The sequence below is a fragment of the Heliangelus exortis genome, chromosome 3 (assembly GCF_036169615.1).
Source record: "Heliangelus exortis chromosome 3, bHelExo1.hap1, whole genome shotgun sequence".
In the NCBI taxonomy this organism is placed as follows: Eukaryota; Metazoa; Chordata; class Aves; order Apodiformes; family Trochilidae; genus Heliangelus; species Heliangelus exortis.
Window position 1 is genome coordinate 85,942,816 of NC_092424.1, and position 18,805 is coordinate 85,961,620.

Sequence of the window (18,805 nt, forward strand, 5' to 3'; positions counted from 1 at the left end):
CACAAAATTCAAAGGGAAGTCAAATCCTGCACCTGGGGAGGAACAACCCCATGCACCAATACAGGTTGGATGTCAACTGGCTAAAAGCAGATTTGCAGAAGAGGACCTGGGAGTCTTGGCAGAGAAGTTGGACATGGGCTAGGAATGTGTGACAGTTCACGAGTACAAGAGAAACAAGGCAGGATGGAACAAGTCCAGCAAAGGGATTTCAAATTGATTAAAGGATTGGAGCACCTTTCAGACAAAGAAAGGCTTAGTAAGCTGAGATTGTTCAGCCTGGAAGAGAGAAAGCTAAATGAGGGGCAGGGAGACAGAGAGTGAATTTGCTGTGCTTTTCTAAGACTGTGTTTTCTAAGAGGAGATAGTAAACTGGTGTATAAAACTCAGGAGCACAAAGAGTTTAATGAGAGCCTGAAGCAAACAAAAGGTTTCATAAGCAACAGTCTTCAAGACTAAGATTTCTAGAGAAGAAATTGCTTTGCATGCTTTATGCTTCAGTTATAGGATTGTTGTGTACAAAAAAATCCCTATGAAGACTATAAAAGGATTTGCCTATGCTTGAAAGTAACAATCAGGTGCAAGGAATGATACTCCTCAACAGTTGCATGTCAAAACTCACCTGAAGGACAGGTTTAGCATGAAAGAATTACCTCACAGCACTTGACCTATGGTAGCTCTTAACTACAGAAGTGATGCACACTGTTGATTTTGGCTTTTAGGGATAAATTCAAATGAAACAGCACAGCATATTGCACAGTAAAATTGCTCATGTTACCATATCTTAGATGCACCACATTTATAAAGATGCTCTAACCATTTCACTCCTACATGAAATTTGTTTCATTAGATTCTATGCTATACTTTGCATCGCTCACAGATTACATACCCCTAAAAATTGAGAAGGGTGCTTGGCAGAATATTAATTCTAGGAGAACAGTATTTTGCTGTTGATATTTAAAATAAATTGACTTGCTAACAGCTACTACTGCTCCTAAACTGATTATTCAAATCAATCCTGTAAAATCCTGTAAGCTTCAAGTGTTCTTACTTTTATTATTCCTCTTTTTAAATGTAAGTATATATAGAAATAAAAAAAAAACCAAAAAACTCATGAAGACCTGAATGTTTCAAAATTACATCATACCAAGGCAAAACAGACAAACAGCTAACTAAGGAGACTGGGGTTTCTTAAGAAGTTGGTCTTTAGAAATCTTGACAAATTGAGGTCTCACCAACACTAGGACTAAGAACTGCCTTCTAAGAAAGGAAGTGTTCATCTTTTATACCTGCCTGAGTCTTGTTAATGTTGGGAGAGAATTATGCTAAGCACAGGCTTGAGAAATTCTACTAACTCTATCATGGGCTACACTGCTTAAAAGTAATATATTTTGATAGCAAAGATGCTTTTTCCTAAATATTATGAATACTATACAGTTGTCTTCACAGTTTTAGTCACAATATCACAATGCTATAACTGTAACTAAGCATTTACAGTTCAACTATAGGAGTTTTTCAAAGAGCTGATACATCTGAAGATACTTCCATGGAGTACAAAAAAATGAGTCTGCCTCCCCAGGCAGGAGGGTAGCAGATAAACAAAAAATATTTCAAAAATCTGAAATATTCCAGTCCTTTGGAAAAAAAATTATGAGTCCTTTGTTACACATTTTTCTAAAACTTTTTCTTCCTGTCTTACGACATCACAAAGCAGCAAATGCATATGCAATACACTGATACAGAACCAGCACCTCACATTTTCCAAATAGTGATGCACCAGTAAATTGAGATCTATTTTAATTATTTCTTAAAACCGGGCTGCTTTCAGTCAGAATTACGATTTTTCTAATGCATATTTGATTTCTATTTAAATGCATTATCCTATTCAAAACGTAACTTATCACTAAAACTGCAGTTGCAGGCTTGCCTATAGCTTTATCCTGTATTGCTTTTCAGTGAACCATGATAACCATGACAAAAAGGCTTTTTTTTTTCACATATGCCTTTTTTTGGTCTGCATGTTTGATAGCACTACTGGTTTCAGCACTAGCTACTTTTGTTATTACAGCGTGTGTCTCTTAAAACCAAATTTAGTATGCAACAGTCTTGTCAAAAAACAAAAAAACTTATATAATTAACACTTATAAATAAAAATTTCTGTAAAGGAAAACACATGAATCCTGACCATCAAAGAACCAAGAACTGAACTCTGACATACACTTCTGGGCTCCAACAGAGAGAACACATCAACACAGATGTCCTATATAGTTAAACTTGAAAATATCTTGCCAAATCTTGCCAAACCTAGGTTACAAAAAATATTATACTATATATTTTAAGATAATATGAATCAAAACCAATTTTATGCTATGAGGAGCTTTTAACACAAGCAAATTGTAAAGGCAGACCAAATCTATTAAATCCCCTTAGAATTTTAAAGACCACCTCAAATGAAATTACTTGTTAGGGAAAGAAATCCTTAGGGCACAACTTAGTTTTCTGCATTTCTGCATTAGCTGCTCATATCCTTTTACCAAACAACAACATATTTATGCATCTCCAACTTAAATTGCTCCTAATCCAATCAGAAGGCATTGCTATTTCAAAGGCAATAACAAAGTGTTAAACGATCACATCACTCCAACAGTGCTGACTTTGATTAACAACAGGACACAGAGTGCTCTCCATAAAAGTATGGAAAGAAATTTTCCAGAAGAAAGAGCTTGCCATGACATTACACAGCCATCCCACCAGAACAGTTCACAAGACTGCTACTCATAAAGGTATCACGATAGCATGATACTGATGCTCTGATGCTATCAAAACACTTGGTAGAGGGCTGCAGGCTACAAGCAGGAATCCCCCCCTTTTTCCACAGCCAGCCACAGTTCCCAGGGAATCTTGGATACGTCCTGGCAGTGAAAAGAGGGAAGGTGTCTCAGCTGTTGTTAGGACTGCAAAAAGAAAGCTTAAGAAACCATCACAAACCCCTGCATGGGAGCACAGATATGTGCACCCCAACAGAACTTCCTTCTTCACCCTGTTCTTCTCAAACTCCCAACAGATATCCATGTGCTGAAAGTAACTTTCCCTCCAGCTTCACCTTTTCTTCATCTTCTGCCAGGCTTCAGCCCACTCAAATGATGATCACTAAATGCCAGACATGGCACTACAGGCACATGGGAGCAGGGCTGGGACCAGAACCAAGGACCTAACCCAACAGAATCAGCAGACCAAGACTACAGGTGCTACACTGCTTCAGTCAATTTAAGATTGTAAACTTTCATGATTTTGCTATAACTGATTTCAGATTGCCCACCTCAAACTTGCTGTTTGATGGTCTTGAAGTAAAGCAGGTGAATGTGAACGTGCACAAGTTGTTTATGGCTAAAATGCTTCATAATCAGATTTTTTTCTATCTCAGAGAGACCAGGCCACTTATATTAGTGAGAAAAAAGCCCAGGTAGGAAGAAATAAGGTATTCCCAACTCAGCAGTAATATGCATCTCTTAAGCTTCTCTAGATTCTATCCTTACTGCTAAGACAGGGAAAGTGATTCATATTGGTCTGCAATATGATACAAAATCTGATTACTCCTTCAAACATATTAAAGCAGCAGTGGGCTCTTACATTAAAGATCTTGGAAGTTCTGAACCCTTATAAGAAGTATAATTTTTAACAATTCTTCCTATTTTCTACTTTTCAATCAAAGAAGGGTAACTAACACTGTAATTCAAACCTCAATTTTTATTTTGCCTCTTAAATGAATCAATTTTACCCCTACTTCAACAATACTTAATGAAATAGACTTTTCTATTTTCCAGGCTGGTTTTTTTTCAGTCCTTCAAAAATGAAACAATTATTCAAAGAGCCATTTTCTCAGATAGCAAGGGCAGAATAAACTTCCATTCTTTATGTCCACCCTTGCACTAAGTTCACTGCCTAGTCAGAGGATGTAGTAAGTTACATTCCAGGCCATGTTTAAATAACGTAGAGCTGTGTGTGTAGGCATACACATACCTAGATAAATACAGATATCTATAATTAGATTGTATGTCCTATAAATAGCTGTATGCAAAAAGCCTAACAAGGTTGTGAACTCAGTAGAGGCTTTGCCAGAAAAGCACTCACCAACTTACTTTAGTGAACACACAGCTACACGGCTAAACATGTGGTTTACCCTACTGCCTATGTTTGATTCAACAGTCCCCCTTGCTGCAAGAAACAACCTAGAATTCAGCAGAGCAGTAAGACCTGCAGAAGAGGTGCCCCAAACACCCTAGGATTTCTTCAAGCATTACAGGAAATGGGGAAAGACAAAGTCACTAGAAACACTAATCCTATCTTATCCCTGCAACATGAAAAAAAGATATTCAAGATATTGAGGAACTGAGAGAGAAACACACGATATAAAGAGTCAGAAGAAAGCTATTTGTTAGATCATAACACCCTGTTATGTAATAGACAATGTATGTTGAGCTTTGAAAACCTAGGAAGAGCTTTCAAGAGATAAAGGTAGCATTTAGCTCATTTCAAAAAGTTTTTGACTGTGAAAGACATTTATATATAATGCTTTCTACATTTCTTTTATATAACATCCGAAAAAGAATTGACAGAATTTTTTGTGAAACTGTTTACTTACATTGAAGGCATTAATTGCATTTTTATCATAATACTTCTTCTTTTCATACTTATCCCTGATGAAAAATTCCACAGCTCTGGAAGTAACCGGTTTAAGGAAAACATGCATTGAGTTAAATGGCAACATTACCCTAAAAAACCTGCAAGTTACTCAAACTGAAGAATTGCACCAAGTCTTGCTCCTTCATTCTGTATGTTTAAAACAACAAAACAAACTGGTCTACATGGAACAACTGTAGTGTCCAAAAAGGGCTTTTTACTACAGGCAATTGATCAGTTTAATCTCTTAATGAAACAACATGAGAAAGGTATACTCACTAGTAGTAACTCAGTGTTCCCACAGTTAGGGTATTTTCACTGGGTATTTATAAGGTACAGGACTATAGTACTGCAAATACCTGAACAAAGGTAATCTGTGTACACGAAACAACAAAGTATACTCTACCATCATAACCTGGGATACTTTCTCTTCAGATAAAAGTTGAATGTATGTAATGCATGTAACTGTTATCTGATTTACACATACTATGCATCAAAAGCTAACCATAAGCACTTCCCTCAGATTAGTAAGTCCTTCATTGAAGTCTCTTATTACAACTAATGTCCCTGTGGCAGTGGAAGAAAACTAGAATGCTAGTGATAAGAAGATATTGAAGCAAAGGTGGAAAGAGTAGCAAGTGTATTATGGGGAAATTCAGAAATGAAACATAAAACATTGGCATCCTCTTTCCTAGCACTGTATTTTTAATTAAGAGAATACATGCAAGAAAATATATTCAGTTGACCAAGTCCACCACTTAGAAACTGACAACTGCTTGAGTAACCTTTATTCAAAGTATTTCTGTTTTATGGTTGAAATAAAGTTATTCTAGAATATTAGAGTTGTAATATTACAGTGCTATCTGGTTCCAGTTACACTTTTCTCATTTGTACGTATGATTTAAAAGCTAATGGAATATGAAGAAACATCTGTTGGTCAAATGCATTTTGTCATGAGGAGTCTTAAAAAGCCATCTTCTACACATAGCACATTGAACATAGTATCTAATAAGCAGAAAAACAAAAATCACTTCTACATATAGCAGGAGAAAATTCAGATCCAGTTATGGCTCTGCTGGTTTATCAGCCTCGGTCATCAGAATGTTGAGATTTGGGGAGACATTCAGCTCACTTAACAGTAGGTGTTGAGGATCTCCTTATAGAGTTCCAGTAAGATCAGACAAAGAAATCCTACCTGTAAAGTAACACCACTAAGCCATGAGCTGACAAAAATCTATATTAATATTGTAACAGTATTCGGTACATTTGAAAAGGAAAGTCATTTATCGGTGGTAAACACTTTTTCTTCCAACCTTGCCCTTCCAGGTACGTGGTGATAACCTCACACAATCACAAGTGATGGCCATTAGAGAGGTTTGTTTCCTTCAGATATTCCTCTGCCAGTCACCTGTGCTGCATGCTTCACAGAACACATACACTTCAACAGCAAAATGTACTAAGTACCAACTTTAAATTTAAAGAGCGGGTACTTACAGAATATTCAGTCTAGAGGAGGAAAGCTGTACTTCACTTGAGTAAGAGCCAATGGCTTATTTTACTTACCCATTCAGCTCATTATTTCCTGTTCAAATGGTTCTAACTTCAGCTGGCAGTTACTTAAGATAAAGACAGAATATTCAAGTGCTCTTTAGTATCACTTTAACTTCCCACATATACGGAAATTATGAAGTCGCCTCTTCTGAATGCAAAAATAAATGGGGCTTGCCAAATCTTGTTACAAAGTGGATTTGCTATGACTGAAGTAATTTAAACCTTTTCTGAACAATTCTCAACTTCCACAGTCATTTCTTATACAACAATAAGAAATAAATAAGGTGAGTTGCAATTCCTTGAAACAGTCCTAACATTCAAATTGCATTAAAAGGTATTTCAGTGTGAAAGCTGAAACAAAAAGGATACTGATCTGTTTGAGGTCTTCGGAAGTTTTCTGGTAGATTAGCTTCATAGAGTAGTCTTGCTTTAGTATTTCCCATTTCTTGCATGCACTAAAAAGTGGTAGAAAACAGTTATTCATATCCATCAATACTTTAAATCCTGAAACAGTCAGAATGCTATTGGTGCCCTTAAAATGACACAGTAGGTTTTTAACACGGAGATCTCTCTGCTGCCACATGTCTTGGGAGATGCTCCCATGGCACAGAAAGGCTGCTGGATAAAAGATAACACCACAGATTGCTTTTTACAGTGTAAACTAACCCATGCAGTAAAAGATAAGATTTCAACCCTCGGGATGGCTCTTAAGACCAGCAGGAATATTTGTCAGGTAGGAGAAAGAGACTTCAGACTGGAGCATTCCTGGAAAAGTCAGTACTTGGTACAGAAAAAAGCATAATGAAGAATCAGACAGATGTGTGAAGGCTATGTTACAGAATAGGAAAGAGCTTACAACACATTTTCTATGGGTACAACAATGAAACATCTTTCAGAGTCTCCATGAAAAGGTACAATACATTTAAAATGATCCAGAAAAGATAGCTAGACTTTCTGAAGTGAATTTTTAGAACTTAAGCTCATTACACCAGAAATATAATACATTAAGAGCTACTTTGACTGTAAAAAAATTCGGTTAGGGCATCATGATAAACTCAAATAATTTCAAAAGGATTCCTGGCATTCCCTTCAAACTGAAAACATATTGTAAGATATTTTACCTGTATTTGCTCTGGTGTCCATTGGTCCAAGTTGACAGACTTGACCCTTGATATATGGACCCCAAGATTTCGATGTATTCCAGCACATCTGATGCAAATAAAAACACCGGTGTTCCAAGAGGCCCATCTTGGACCTAAGGGGAATGGAGAAATATAGTAGTTATTCCTAAAATTCCACACACAGTGAAGATTTATTTTGCATATCTATACTGCCAACAGGAATAAGCAAATCTGAATAAAGCTGTTCACAGCTGTTTCTCTAGGATATCTAGTTACTTATAATAATCTTCCTTGTTAGCAATTATATTTATAGCTTTATAATATTAAGTGATGTCACATAACATCTGAGTTAGCCAGATGAAGCAGAGAAGTCATATGTTTTGTCCACTACCTTCCTGCCCCCCCCCCGCCCCCCAAAAAAGCCCAAAAACAAACAAACAACAAAAAAGCCCCTACACTTTAGAAAGTTAGGTTACTAGTAACACCAGGATTTTGCTTACATCCTGGATAATCCTTAGAGCTATGCAACTGATGCAAGCATTGGCAAAAATCAGTAGAAGTTGCTCCTTTTTCTCCAATTAAAAGCTTCCTAAGACATGCATCGGTACCTGACTAGCAATCAAATGTAGGGTAATCTTATATTAATGCAACAAATCCTTTAATACCTCATACAGCAGAAACTTTACAACAGTAGCATGCAAGATCTTAGGGACTGATTATACAGAAATCTGCAAAGCCAGCTGATTAAAATATCTATGACAAAGCATGGTGAAAAAGTGAACACATTCAGTACTCCTGATTCCTAAACTACAGTGTGAGTTGCCATTTACAGTGCAATGAATTTCCTCACATAATTGGGTTGATTTATGAACTTTACCATTGTTTCTCAGCTGTGTTGGCATGTTGAGAAAGCCTAAAGTATGCTGGCCTGAATTCCCACAGAGACACTTGGAATGTTTGACTTGAAGTTACTAAACAGTCTCTAATTAAAAACTTCTTACTTGTATCACTTTATTCCAGCCCTGTTCACAACCACTGCTAAAGGCACTGTTTTAAAGTCCATCTAGTTCAGAGACTAAATAATAAACCATCAAAAGCAAGAAGGTACACTGAAGAGCTGGAAAACATTTTGAGCAATTATTTTCTGCTTTTATATGGCTTAAGGAAAACAAATATATTTAAGCAATAAAGTAGCAAATTAAACAGTGGAAAAACAGACAAATCTGAGGCCAGACAAAAATGTTCACATGTAATCTGTGAATCTATTTCACACTAATGAGAGTAAGCAATATTAAGCATTTCAAATTAAAAATGTTTTAATTAATACAAATAATCGATTACAGCTACAATTAAGCAGTATGCAGAAGAATTTACAAAATTATGTTTTATGTGTGGGCATCAAACCAGCTGTACTTAACCTAGCCAAACAGTCAACTAAAGCTTAATCTGCAAAGGTTCCCATGCAAAAAGTATTTAACAGCAATTTGGACTGATTCAATAAACAATTCACAGCTATCCCAGCTCAGTATGAAATCAGGATCCTTAGTTCTTCACAAAGGAAATATTTTGCACTTAATACAACTATTCACAGGTTTCTTCTCATGGGGCCCTTAAGAATACATTTGTTTTTCTTCAGCATAACTAGGTTACTTTTGTTAATTTATCTGCTGTATATATTTTGCAAGCCAATTAAGAAAACAGACATTTGGCTTCAGAAATGAAGACTGGGTGTTAAGAAACTTGATGACTGTTATTTTATACTATTTAAAGACTCATGGAATGGTTTGGGTTGGAAAGGACCTTAAAGATCATCTAGTTCCAACACCCCCTGTCACAGGAAGGGACATCTCCCACCAGACCAGGTTGCTCAAAGCCCCATCCAGCCTGGCCTTCAACACTTCCAAGAGGACATCCACAAATTCTTTGAGCAACCTGTTCCTGTCTCACCACCCTCAAAAGGAAAGAATTTCTTCCTGTATCTAATCTAAATCAAGCCTCTTTCAATTTGAAACTGTTACTCCTTGTCCTAAGGCTAAGTGCCCTTGTAAAAAGCCCATTATAACAACTCTGTCAGTGACATGGACAAGGGGAGCTGAGTGCACCCTCAGCAAGTTTGACATCAAGCTGTGTGGTGTGGCTGACATACTGGATGGAAAGGATGCCACCCAGAGGGTCCTTGACAGGCTTGAGTGGTGGCCTCATGAAGCTCAATAAGGCCAAGTGCAAAGTCCTTCATATGGGTTGGGGCAATCCCAAGCACAATTACAGACTGGGCAGAGAATGGACTGAGAACAGACCTGAGGAAAAGGACTTTGTTGGTTGATGAGAAGCTCAGCAGGAGCTGGCAATGTGTGCTTGAAGCCCAGAAAGTCAATCACACCCTGGGCTGCATCAAAAAGTGTGGCCAGCAGGTCAAGGGAGGAGATTCTCCCCCTCTCTGGCAAGACCCCACCTGGAGTACTGCACACAGCTCTTGAACCCCAACACAGGAAGGACAGAGTTCCCTAAGAGAGTCCAGAGCAGGACCATCCTGCACAGGAGATATGCTCAAGCCCTCTCCCCTTCTCAACCACTCTCAGTTTAAAAATTTACATGTCAGTAGTATTGCTGCCTCACCTACTGTAATGGGTGGGATTTGTTACGCATTTTTCTCCACCAGTCTGAAGGACTCAAGAGGAGAGAATTCATTGAGAAGAGGTGAGATCACAAAGTCAGAGACTGCTGACTCTATTGAGAAGAAACAATTCTTTGATCCACAGGTGCAAATTTTGGGTGGTGACTTCATTTTAATTTCTTTATTTCCCTTTTTTCATCTCTTTTCTCTTCTACCACTATAATTTCAATGGACTGGTGGGCAGGGAGTGGTGTCACAACAGCCCTGTAAGCCCTGCATGGTAGGCTTGCATATGGCCTAGGGCCTGCATGTGGAGACAACAGTAAGAGGTAAGGACAGAGAAGTGGCAGGAGGTCTGCTCCAGCTGGTCAATCTGATATGCCTCAACCCCACCTGCTCATTGTTGTGATTGTGAAACCATTATTTGAGCAAAACAGGCCTATAAAAGGAGCTGTGTTTGTGGGCTTTGGTGTTTTTTTGTTTTTCTTTTTTTCCACCCACACCCACCCTCCCTCTGGTATGTCGGCCCAACAGTGGATCCAGGTACTTTTACTTCTGATTTCTCCTTCCTCTACAGCACTAGGTAGAGTGCTACCTAGTAGTTATAATTCTAGTTTTGTAGTTATAATTTTAATGTCTACTAGTTCTGCTCCATAAAGCTGTGTGATTGCACCTGATCATCTTTTATCTTTACTTTGTCATGGTGGGATTCAACAAGAACCTCCATGCTTACAGCCTTTGGAATGGGGAACCTACAAAGAATGGTATCATACAGTGCAACTCCCATCAGTCAATATTAACATGAAATACAGGCTGGCATAAGCTTGAATACAACTGTAACTTTATTGATTTGAAAGGCATCTCAATACAAGCCTTTTAACAGAAGAGCTCAGCTACACTTTAGTAGCTTTCTGTACCCACTATCAATGCAGTACTCTTGATATAAAAAATATGCCTCAAGTATTGTCTTCAGTCATTCAAGATAACAGCTAAAAAATTTTCTGCCTCTTTCTACTTTTGCTGAAGTTAATTTAAGGAAAAGCACCATAGGACTCATGCTGTTCTGAAAATGATATTTATATTTCACTATATACTGAAACAACACTATGAAGTCCCTAAAACACTACCTGGATGAACCAAGGGAAAAAACCTCAGCAATCCAAAATCAGATTGCTGCTTTCAAGATGAGAATCTGATTTATTTTTATTTTCTTCAATCTAAACTTTGCTTTCTTTCCTCTGTTTGCCTACTGATTACACTTAAATTTCCTTCTCAGTTCTTAATAAGTAGTTAGTGGCAGCTGTGAAGGTGCATGCCATTTTCCAGAAAAATTATCAAGACATGATTTTGAATGCATTAAACCATTCTTGGGAGGACCCGACAGTCTTCCTCAGGATGGTCTGACATTAACAATTTAAGTAATCCTTAAAATAACTAATCCTAAGCAAAACCCCACAAGGCTTATTTTGCATCTTTAGTCTAACTGACAACTGTAATTCAGCTACCTTCATAAAAAGCAGTCATTAAGTTGTAGCTTGAAATTTAAACACAGCACAAGTGCAAACTTCTTTTAAGAGCTAAATAGAAAGATGGATTTGAGTTGTCATAATGCTTCACACAAACTAATTTAGAATCTTGGCTACTACATGTTAAATGGAGAATACCAAGCAACAATTCCCACTGTACTGGGTGTGGCTAGAATTGAGATAACTGGCTTCAAAGCAGTTATCTCTGGATAACTGCTGTGCTCTGGATTTATGCTGGTAGCACTGATGCTTTGGCTTGACAGTCTGTGCACAGTTAAGGCTTTCTTTCCCACTCCCAACCAGTAGGAAGTGGGTGGCTAAGAGGCCAGGAAGGGACACAGTCAGGGACACGAGACCCCAGTTGGCCAAAGAAACATCCCAAACCATATATACTGTTTTCAGCAACAAAAGCTATTGGGAAGAAAGCAGAGGAAAAAAGGGAAGATGCTATTGTGCTAATGGCATCTTCCTTCCCAAACAAGTTACACACAATGTAGGTGGAATCTGCCTGCTGATGGGCAGTGAATTTCTCCTTGCTTCTCCTCTATGTACAGTTTTTGCTTTCCTTACTGATGATCTCAAGCCACAAGTCTTTCCACCTTCTTTCTGTTTCCTCCACATTTCACAGGAGATGCAAGCACAGAACAGGTAAGGGTGCCTGTTCTGCTGCTCAACACCATCAAACCACTGCACTGCTACTACAGGAGCCTGCATTCAGAAATTGTGTATCAAGTTTTGATTAGAAACTAGAATGCAGTTAGTTGCACAAAACCAACACTAATTGCTACATATTTAAAAGTATTTAAGGTGTCTCTTACTAGAAACCATGTAGACTGTAAAAGGAATATATAGCCACAAGACACAGCATTTCCTCATATGTCTTTGAAGTTTTTAGAATTGCTAGATAACTTGTGAATTTAAAAACAAGCCCAAAGACAGGTTTTGGTTGGTTGTTTGTTTTTTTTCAGTTAAACTTCCATGTAAGTATAGTTACTGTACAGAACATTCTCCCTGCTTGCAGAAATGTGACTACCAGGAAACTGAACATTTCAATCACTGACTTCAGCTGTTTAAAAGTTCAGTAATGAGGTCTGACAGTCATTTATATAATTTTAGACAAGTCTTCACAAATTATAATTAAGACAATTTTTTTTAAATACTGAAAAAGCTACCCATCTTCATATGACATTATTTTACTCTTAAAGGCACTTCAAAGCATGAATTTTGTAAAAATACATCATTTTTACATACTCTGGTGAGCTGAAAGCTTTTTTCTCAACATATATCAAAAATTTCCCTACTTTCTCTGCACACTTCCCCTTCTGGACATAATTTTCTATTACATTATCCTCCGTATTGTTTAAACCAGACTAGTTCCTTGCACACACTTAACGTGTGTACATATACTCCCTTGTATTCCTTCCTTACCCATCCCCATAACTCAGTCTGGTTGGACCATATGTGATATTCCATAATATTAGAAAGCTGACTGAAGCTTCAGTAAGCATGCACAGCATTGCTCACAAATTCTATTAAAGAAATTACAGTTGATATAACCAATTTTTTGTGGGCACAGATGAAATACAGCAAGAATAACGAGAACAATTGAAATGCTGCTATAGTTGGTATAGTGCAGTATGAAAGGAAGCAAGCAAAAAATACATTATTTTCTAGAAGATCAATGTTTAAGGTTTATTTCAAACCACTCAGGTTTTATTTTGCATCAGTGAATGCACAGGCCTGGGAGATGTCCACAATGAAGCAAATATACAGTAATTGTAGAGACAATTACAAAGTAGAATGATGGCTTGCTGCATCCCTTACCCACATTAATTCACTTTGCTTCCCTCCATCAGTCCACACCCATCAGCTTATTACAACTGTATGTTAATACTGAAACACTTTTGCTGCAACACAGGTGCGTGTTGTCCAATCATCTGAAGCATCTCAATTTACAGAGAGCAAACAGGGGTCAGAAGTGGGGTGAAAAGAGGAAGCACACAGCCTTTCAATTTTATATTTGCTGTCAAAGGGAAGGATGGCTGGTTTACATCTTGGCAAAATACTCAGCACCCTTTACATTCTGTGCATTAAACCAGTTAGCCAGGAGTCTACTAAGTTTGAAACGATGTTCTAAATGAAGAAAAAAAATTGTCCACACTAAGTTTAAATAAGGTTTTTATTGCAGAAGAACTTAAAAGCAAATTTAATTTTCACTCTAAATTCTTGCAATTACCAATTAACAATACTACAAGGAAGGAAGCCAACTATTACATGTAACACAGCACTAACTACTTTGCATCTAAATACAGTCTGTAGCAAACTTATCTTGGACCAATATCTTCAAAGACCTGTGACAGACTACAATTGGTCCTTTCACTCAACTGTCCCTTGTCTGTCCTTTGACCACAGAGCAGAGTGAAGATACTTCAGTTCTGTTTCTCTGCTGCCGGTCGACAGACTTTATTTGTCAATAACTGGCGCCATCTTGTGGAATACAGGATTAACTGCAAGAAAATCTAAACTGACTCCAAGAATGGTTGCTGGCCAGTTCATAAAGTTTTCACCTTTTGGCCAAAACCTTACCAAAAACACCTCAGTGGTTACATCTGAATAAGCATTCCCTTGCACTCCTCACTCTCTCAGCATTATTCCCACAAATAATTCATACTACACAAGCGTATTGCTATTCCAGATTTCAATCAAGTTATCAATGAATCATAGAATAGTTTGGGTTGGAAGGGACATCAAAGATCATCCAGCTCCCACCCCCCTGCATGGGCAGAGACACCTTCCACTAGACAAGGTTGCTCCAAGCCCCATCCAACCTGGCCTTGAGCACTTCCAGGGAGGGGGCAGCCACAACTTCTTGAGCAACATGTTCCAGTGTCTCACCAACCTCACAGGAAAGAATTTCTCCCTAATGTCTAACCTAAGCCTCCCCCCTCCAAGTTTTAAACCATTTCCCCTTGTCCTCTCTACTACATACCCATGTAAAAAGCCCTACCCCAGCTTTCTTGGAGGCCCTTTCAGATATTGGAAGGTCCCTATAAGGTCACCTCAGAGCATGCTCTTCTCCAGGCATAACCCCAATTTTCTTAGTTGTTCAGCCTGGAGAAGGCTTGAACTGAATTGAGTGTTTTCCAGAAACATCTTCAACTTCTCAAAGCTGGGATACAAGTAAAAATCATGAACAGAAGACAAGCATTTTTATATATCAGATACAGATAAAAGAAGGAAAACAAGTAAGCAACGGTTGTATTTTGTGTAATTCTACCAAGTACAGCTAAGTAATACAAAACAGTCCCTTCTTCAGTGGGTACCCAGGGAAGAACAAAAGAACAAAGCAGAACTGCAGTGACACCTCTGAGCTTCATTCCTTGCAACAAAACACCAGAAGCAGGGATTAAGAAGTCAAAATGATACTAAAGGGCTCAAAAGCAATTAAGTTACTATTGCCTATTTTCAGTCTAATCTTGCTGCTTCAAAGATCATCTCAACTTAATTCGAGGCTGTTTAGTTCTCCCCCCAGAAGGTAGAATTATATCCACCATCTCAAATTATTTTTGATTCCTGAGGGAGAAGTGAAAGTGAAAAAAAAAATCCAACATGAAAACACACAAACCCCTTCACAACACAAAAAGCTTACTGGCAATGTCAATTATGTCTACTGAATCAGACTTTGTGAATTAAACATGTTTTCTTAGAAAGAATAAAATATCTTGCAAAACATGCATAAAGAACTTGAAGCAAATAAACTGTGCACCAGTACAAGAATTTTTATTCTCAACTGAAGTGCCTTCAAGGTCCTTAAACTTTCAGTCTATTAAGACTACTGATACAGGACTATTCACCCATCACTCAATCCAATGAATTAGTTTCTGATTAAGGAGAACAAATAGCCAAAAGCATGTTCTTTTTGTCATACCTGCTTACCCACATTAAGTTTAATTTACTTTCATCTAGAATAATTCCTTTACCTCCATACCCAAACACCAAAAAAAAAAAAAAAAAAAGAAAAAAACCAAGTCCAGTCTTTACAGTGCTTTTCAGATGTCAAAGTCTAAATATGCAATAACATTCTGCTTTACATAAAAAAAGGCAACAAAAGACCTTATTTTAAACATCTACAGTCTTCAGAAGTATCTTACAGCTGCCTTGGTAAGCCTATGTTTTGATAGTTGAAGCCAGAATCTATGAGCTAAAAATTTGCCACATTAAGAAAGTGTGGAGGGGAGTTAAAACAACATGGACTGCTTTAGTACTTCCAAAAATCAAACTCAGCAGCATAATTTGCAATGAAGGCAGACAGTTCAAGCAACTAAACACACTGTTCCAGAGCACAGCTTGATTAACAGCAGAGATTTGTGTAGTTCAAGGGGTGCTGCAAGAACAACAGTGGAAAGAAAACTTTAGAAGCATCCCTTGGCTATTTTTAGCCAGTGTCTGCTAAGTGGTATAGAGTTTCAGGAACATAATCCGTCCAAGTTTGTCTCTTCTATCTGGATAACCATTTTTCATTAAAATCATCAAAAGATCAATTAAGCTCAGTCCCATTTAAAATCCCAAAGAAGCTGTGTGGAAGTATTCTGAATAAGACTCTTCCTCTGAACACCTGTTCCAACTCTGGAAGTCAGAAAGACCTATCAACCAGTATGAATTACTCCTTCAGTTTACTGACCCATCCCCATCAGTAATTATTAAAAGTGTTTCAAAGAAATGATGACAGCATTCCTATTGCAAGAGCTGTATAAAGCCTCAACTGGAAAGAAAGTACAGTAAGGTTAATATTAATTTCAGTTTTGTGTTTACATCATGAAGTGGCTGGCTTACTAACTACTCTAATTCTGGAATATATTCAAGTCATACAACATTTCAAATATCAAAAGCCTTATACAGGAGACTAAGATAGAAAAACGAAAAAAAAAAAAAAAAAAGGCAGAGAGAAGACTGGTTAGTGACAGCTATTGCAGTTACACAGGTAATATCAGTTTATTCTTGAGATGAACAGCTTCTTTTTTGTCTAATAGCCATTTGGCACAAACAACCTGTAAAGTGACAAAGAGAAAAAAATTGAAGTTTTTTTGGCCTTACTAAAAAACAGCTAGTTACCAAAAATCTGAGCTTCAACTGAGAAAGATTTGAAAAGTTAAGTTTGTTTTTCGAAAATAGTAATAACAACAAATTATCAGGTGATATGATGCAAATGCAAAGTTATTACACAAATAAAATAAAAATTTAGACTTCCCCCTGGAGCTATATACATAGATACATGGTTGATCACACTTTATGTAAAGTAATAAAGAGAAAAAGGAGATCAAGAATGGCTTTTGGGGATTTGTGTCCCAAGATACCACTCCTATTCATCCTATTTCTAAGATGACTATACCTAAATTATATATTATATACTCTTATTTTTAATGCAAGTATTAATTTGAGTCAAGTGTTCTGTATTGAAACTTCCCTTAAAACAATCTTCCCAAGTTTGTATTTCTGACTTGGAAGTATTTTAGACCACAGAGTTCCCCAGCCATCCTAACACAGTCCACACAAGCAGGATAATAACCAGCTACTGCACTGCCAGAGAGCAGCTCCTGGTCCTTGCCTTGCAGCCACACTCACGCCTGGCTACTCCAAGCACACGTGTACATGTATGGAGAGCATACTTGGAGTACCTGGGACACTGCCACAGCACTCCTAGCAGCCTTGTGGGATACTATCCTGCTACAGCATACCCTCTGCAAAGTACAGTCACTGCCCTAAGAATCAGAAATGTCAGAGGTGCCAACCCTGGCACATTCAACAACCTAACAGCTTCAGAAATCAAATTTCGATTTGGCTGAGTAGTGCTCTAATTTTATCCTGCCTGTTCACTCGTGAAGAGAAAGGCTGCTTGTGTCAGAGTTCAAGCTGCAAGAGGTAAGGTGTGCAAGCTGTCATTTCCTGTTAGCAGCATTAGGTACTTTCCAAGAAAGACAAGGTTACGTAGGTTATTAGAGCATCAATAGGAAGCTTCTGGAGCTAGTCTTGACTGCAAATATTCCCTTGTCAGTAAGGAACTGCTAAAAGGCTTACTGTTTAAAGTGTTCAATTTCTATTCCTTCTAGATACAGAAATAAAAGGAAAATTGGGGACCAGCTCCTGCATAATGAATTTGGAAGTTTGGACTTTCATGAAGTAAAGTCATCACTAATAAGAAAAGAAAAAACAAATCTACACTACTGCAGCATAGCACTGAGAATAGCAAGAGTCCCTTTGCACAGCCAGGCACAGGGTAAAAGCTATAAAACATCTGCTGCAAAAAATAAACCTTCAGCCAGCAACTGAAATTTTTGCTTTAAACAGTAACAATAATCTTAGAAATAAGATTTTTTTGAAAGACAGGTTTCTAGTTCAGTCTGTTTGCCATAAAAAAGGAACTGAAGGTTACCTTTCTCTACCAGATAGGAATTGTCTAGTAATTGCATTAATCATCTTCTCTTTACCATTTTCACTCAAATACAATGGAAGAGACTCTGAAGTATATGCTCCTGAACTACACAACCTCTGTACAGCCCTCAGTGACTTCAGAGATTCTCTCTTGTGCATCCTGAACTACAAAGCAGGTAGAGGGAACCTCTGTTTGAAACAGATGGAGAGGGAAAGCAAAGATCCAAGAGAAGAAGCAGAGTGCTGAATTTCATGCTCTGGACTGTAGAAATCACTGAAACCATCTGTAAAGACTGGCCAGTTAGTTTCTTGTACCAGTCTTCTCTGCTATACTGGTTTGTGCTGGGATGGAGTTTTTCTTCATAGCAGCCTGACTGACAGTGTGTTTTACATCTGTCACCAGACGTTTTTTTTGTAACACACCAGTGTTGTTAACACACCAGTGTTTTAGGGACTGCTGAGGAGTGTTTGCACAGCAGTCAAGGCCTTTCCTGCTCCTCAGACTGTCCTGACAAGAGAGCAGGCTGGGGGGGTGATCAAGAGGCTGTCAGGGGACACAGCTGGGACAGGTAACCCCAACTGACCAGAGGGACACCCCACTTCATAAGATGTTGTGCTCAGCAATAAAAGCTAGAGGAAGAAGGAGAAGGGGAAGATATGTGAAGTTATGGTTACTTTGGAAGACATATGCCTTTATACCTGACAAAGCCTTTCTTTCCTGGAGATGGCTGAACACCCACCTGCCGAGGGGAAGCAGTGAATTAATTCTTCATTTTGCTTTGCTTGTGCGTGCAGCCTCTGCTTTACCTATTAAGCTGTCTTTTCCTTGAGCACTGGTTTTCTCAATCTTCTCCTGACTCTCTCCCCCTTCCCACTGGTGAGGGACA

At 38.0% G+C, this 18,805-nt stretch overlaps 1 protein-coding gene across 7 annotated transcripts in view; it reads right to left on the bottom strand.

The window, feature by feature from the left end:
• The window catches only part of SMAP1 (small ArfGAP 1), an 80,856-nt gene that overhangs the window by 47,577 nt on the left and 14,474 nt on the right, over window positions 1–18,805 (bottom strand). For all 7 annotated transcript variants that reach the window (XM_071741583.1, XM_071741589.1, XM_071741587.1 and 4 more), the window contains 3 exons: window positions 7,350–7,483; window positions 6,598–6,683; window positions 4,640–4,715 (listed from right to left, as the gene is read on the bottom strand). In XM_071741583.1, coding sequence (XP_071597684.1) covers window positions 4,640–4,715; window positions 6,598–6,683; window positions 7,350–7,483 — 296 coding nt within the window. The remainder of the gene's footprint in view (window positions 1–4,639; window positions 4,716–6,597; window positions 6,684–7,349; window positions 7,484–18,805) is intronic.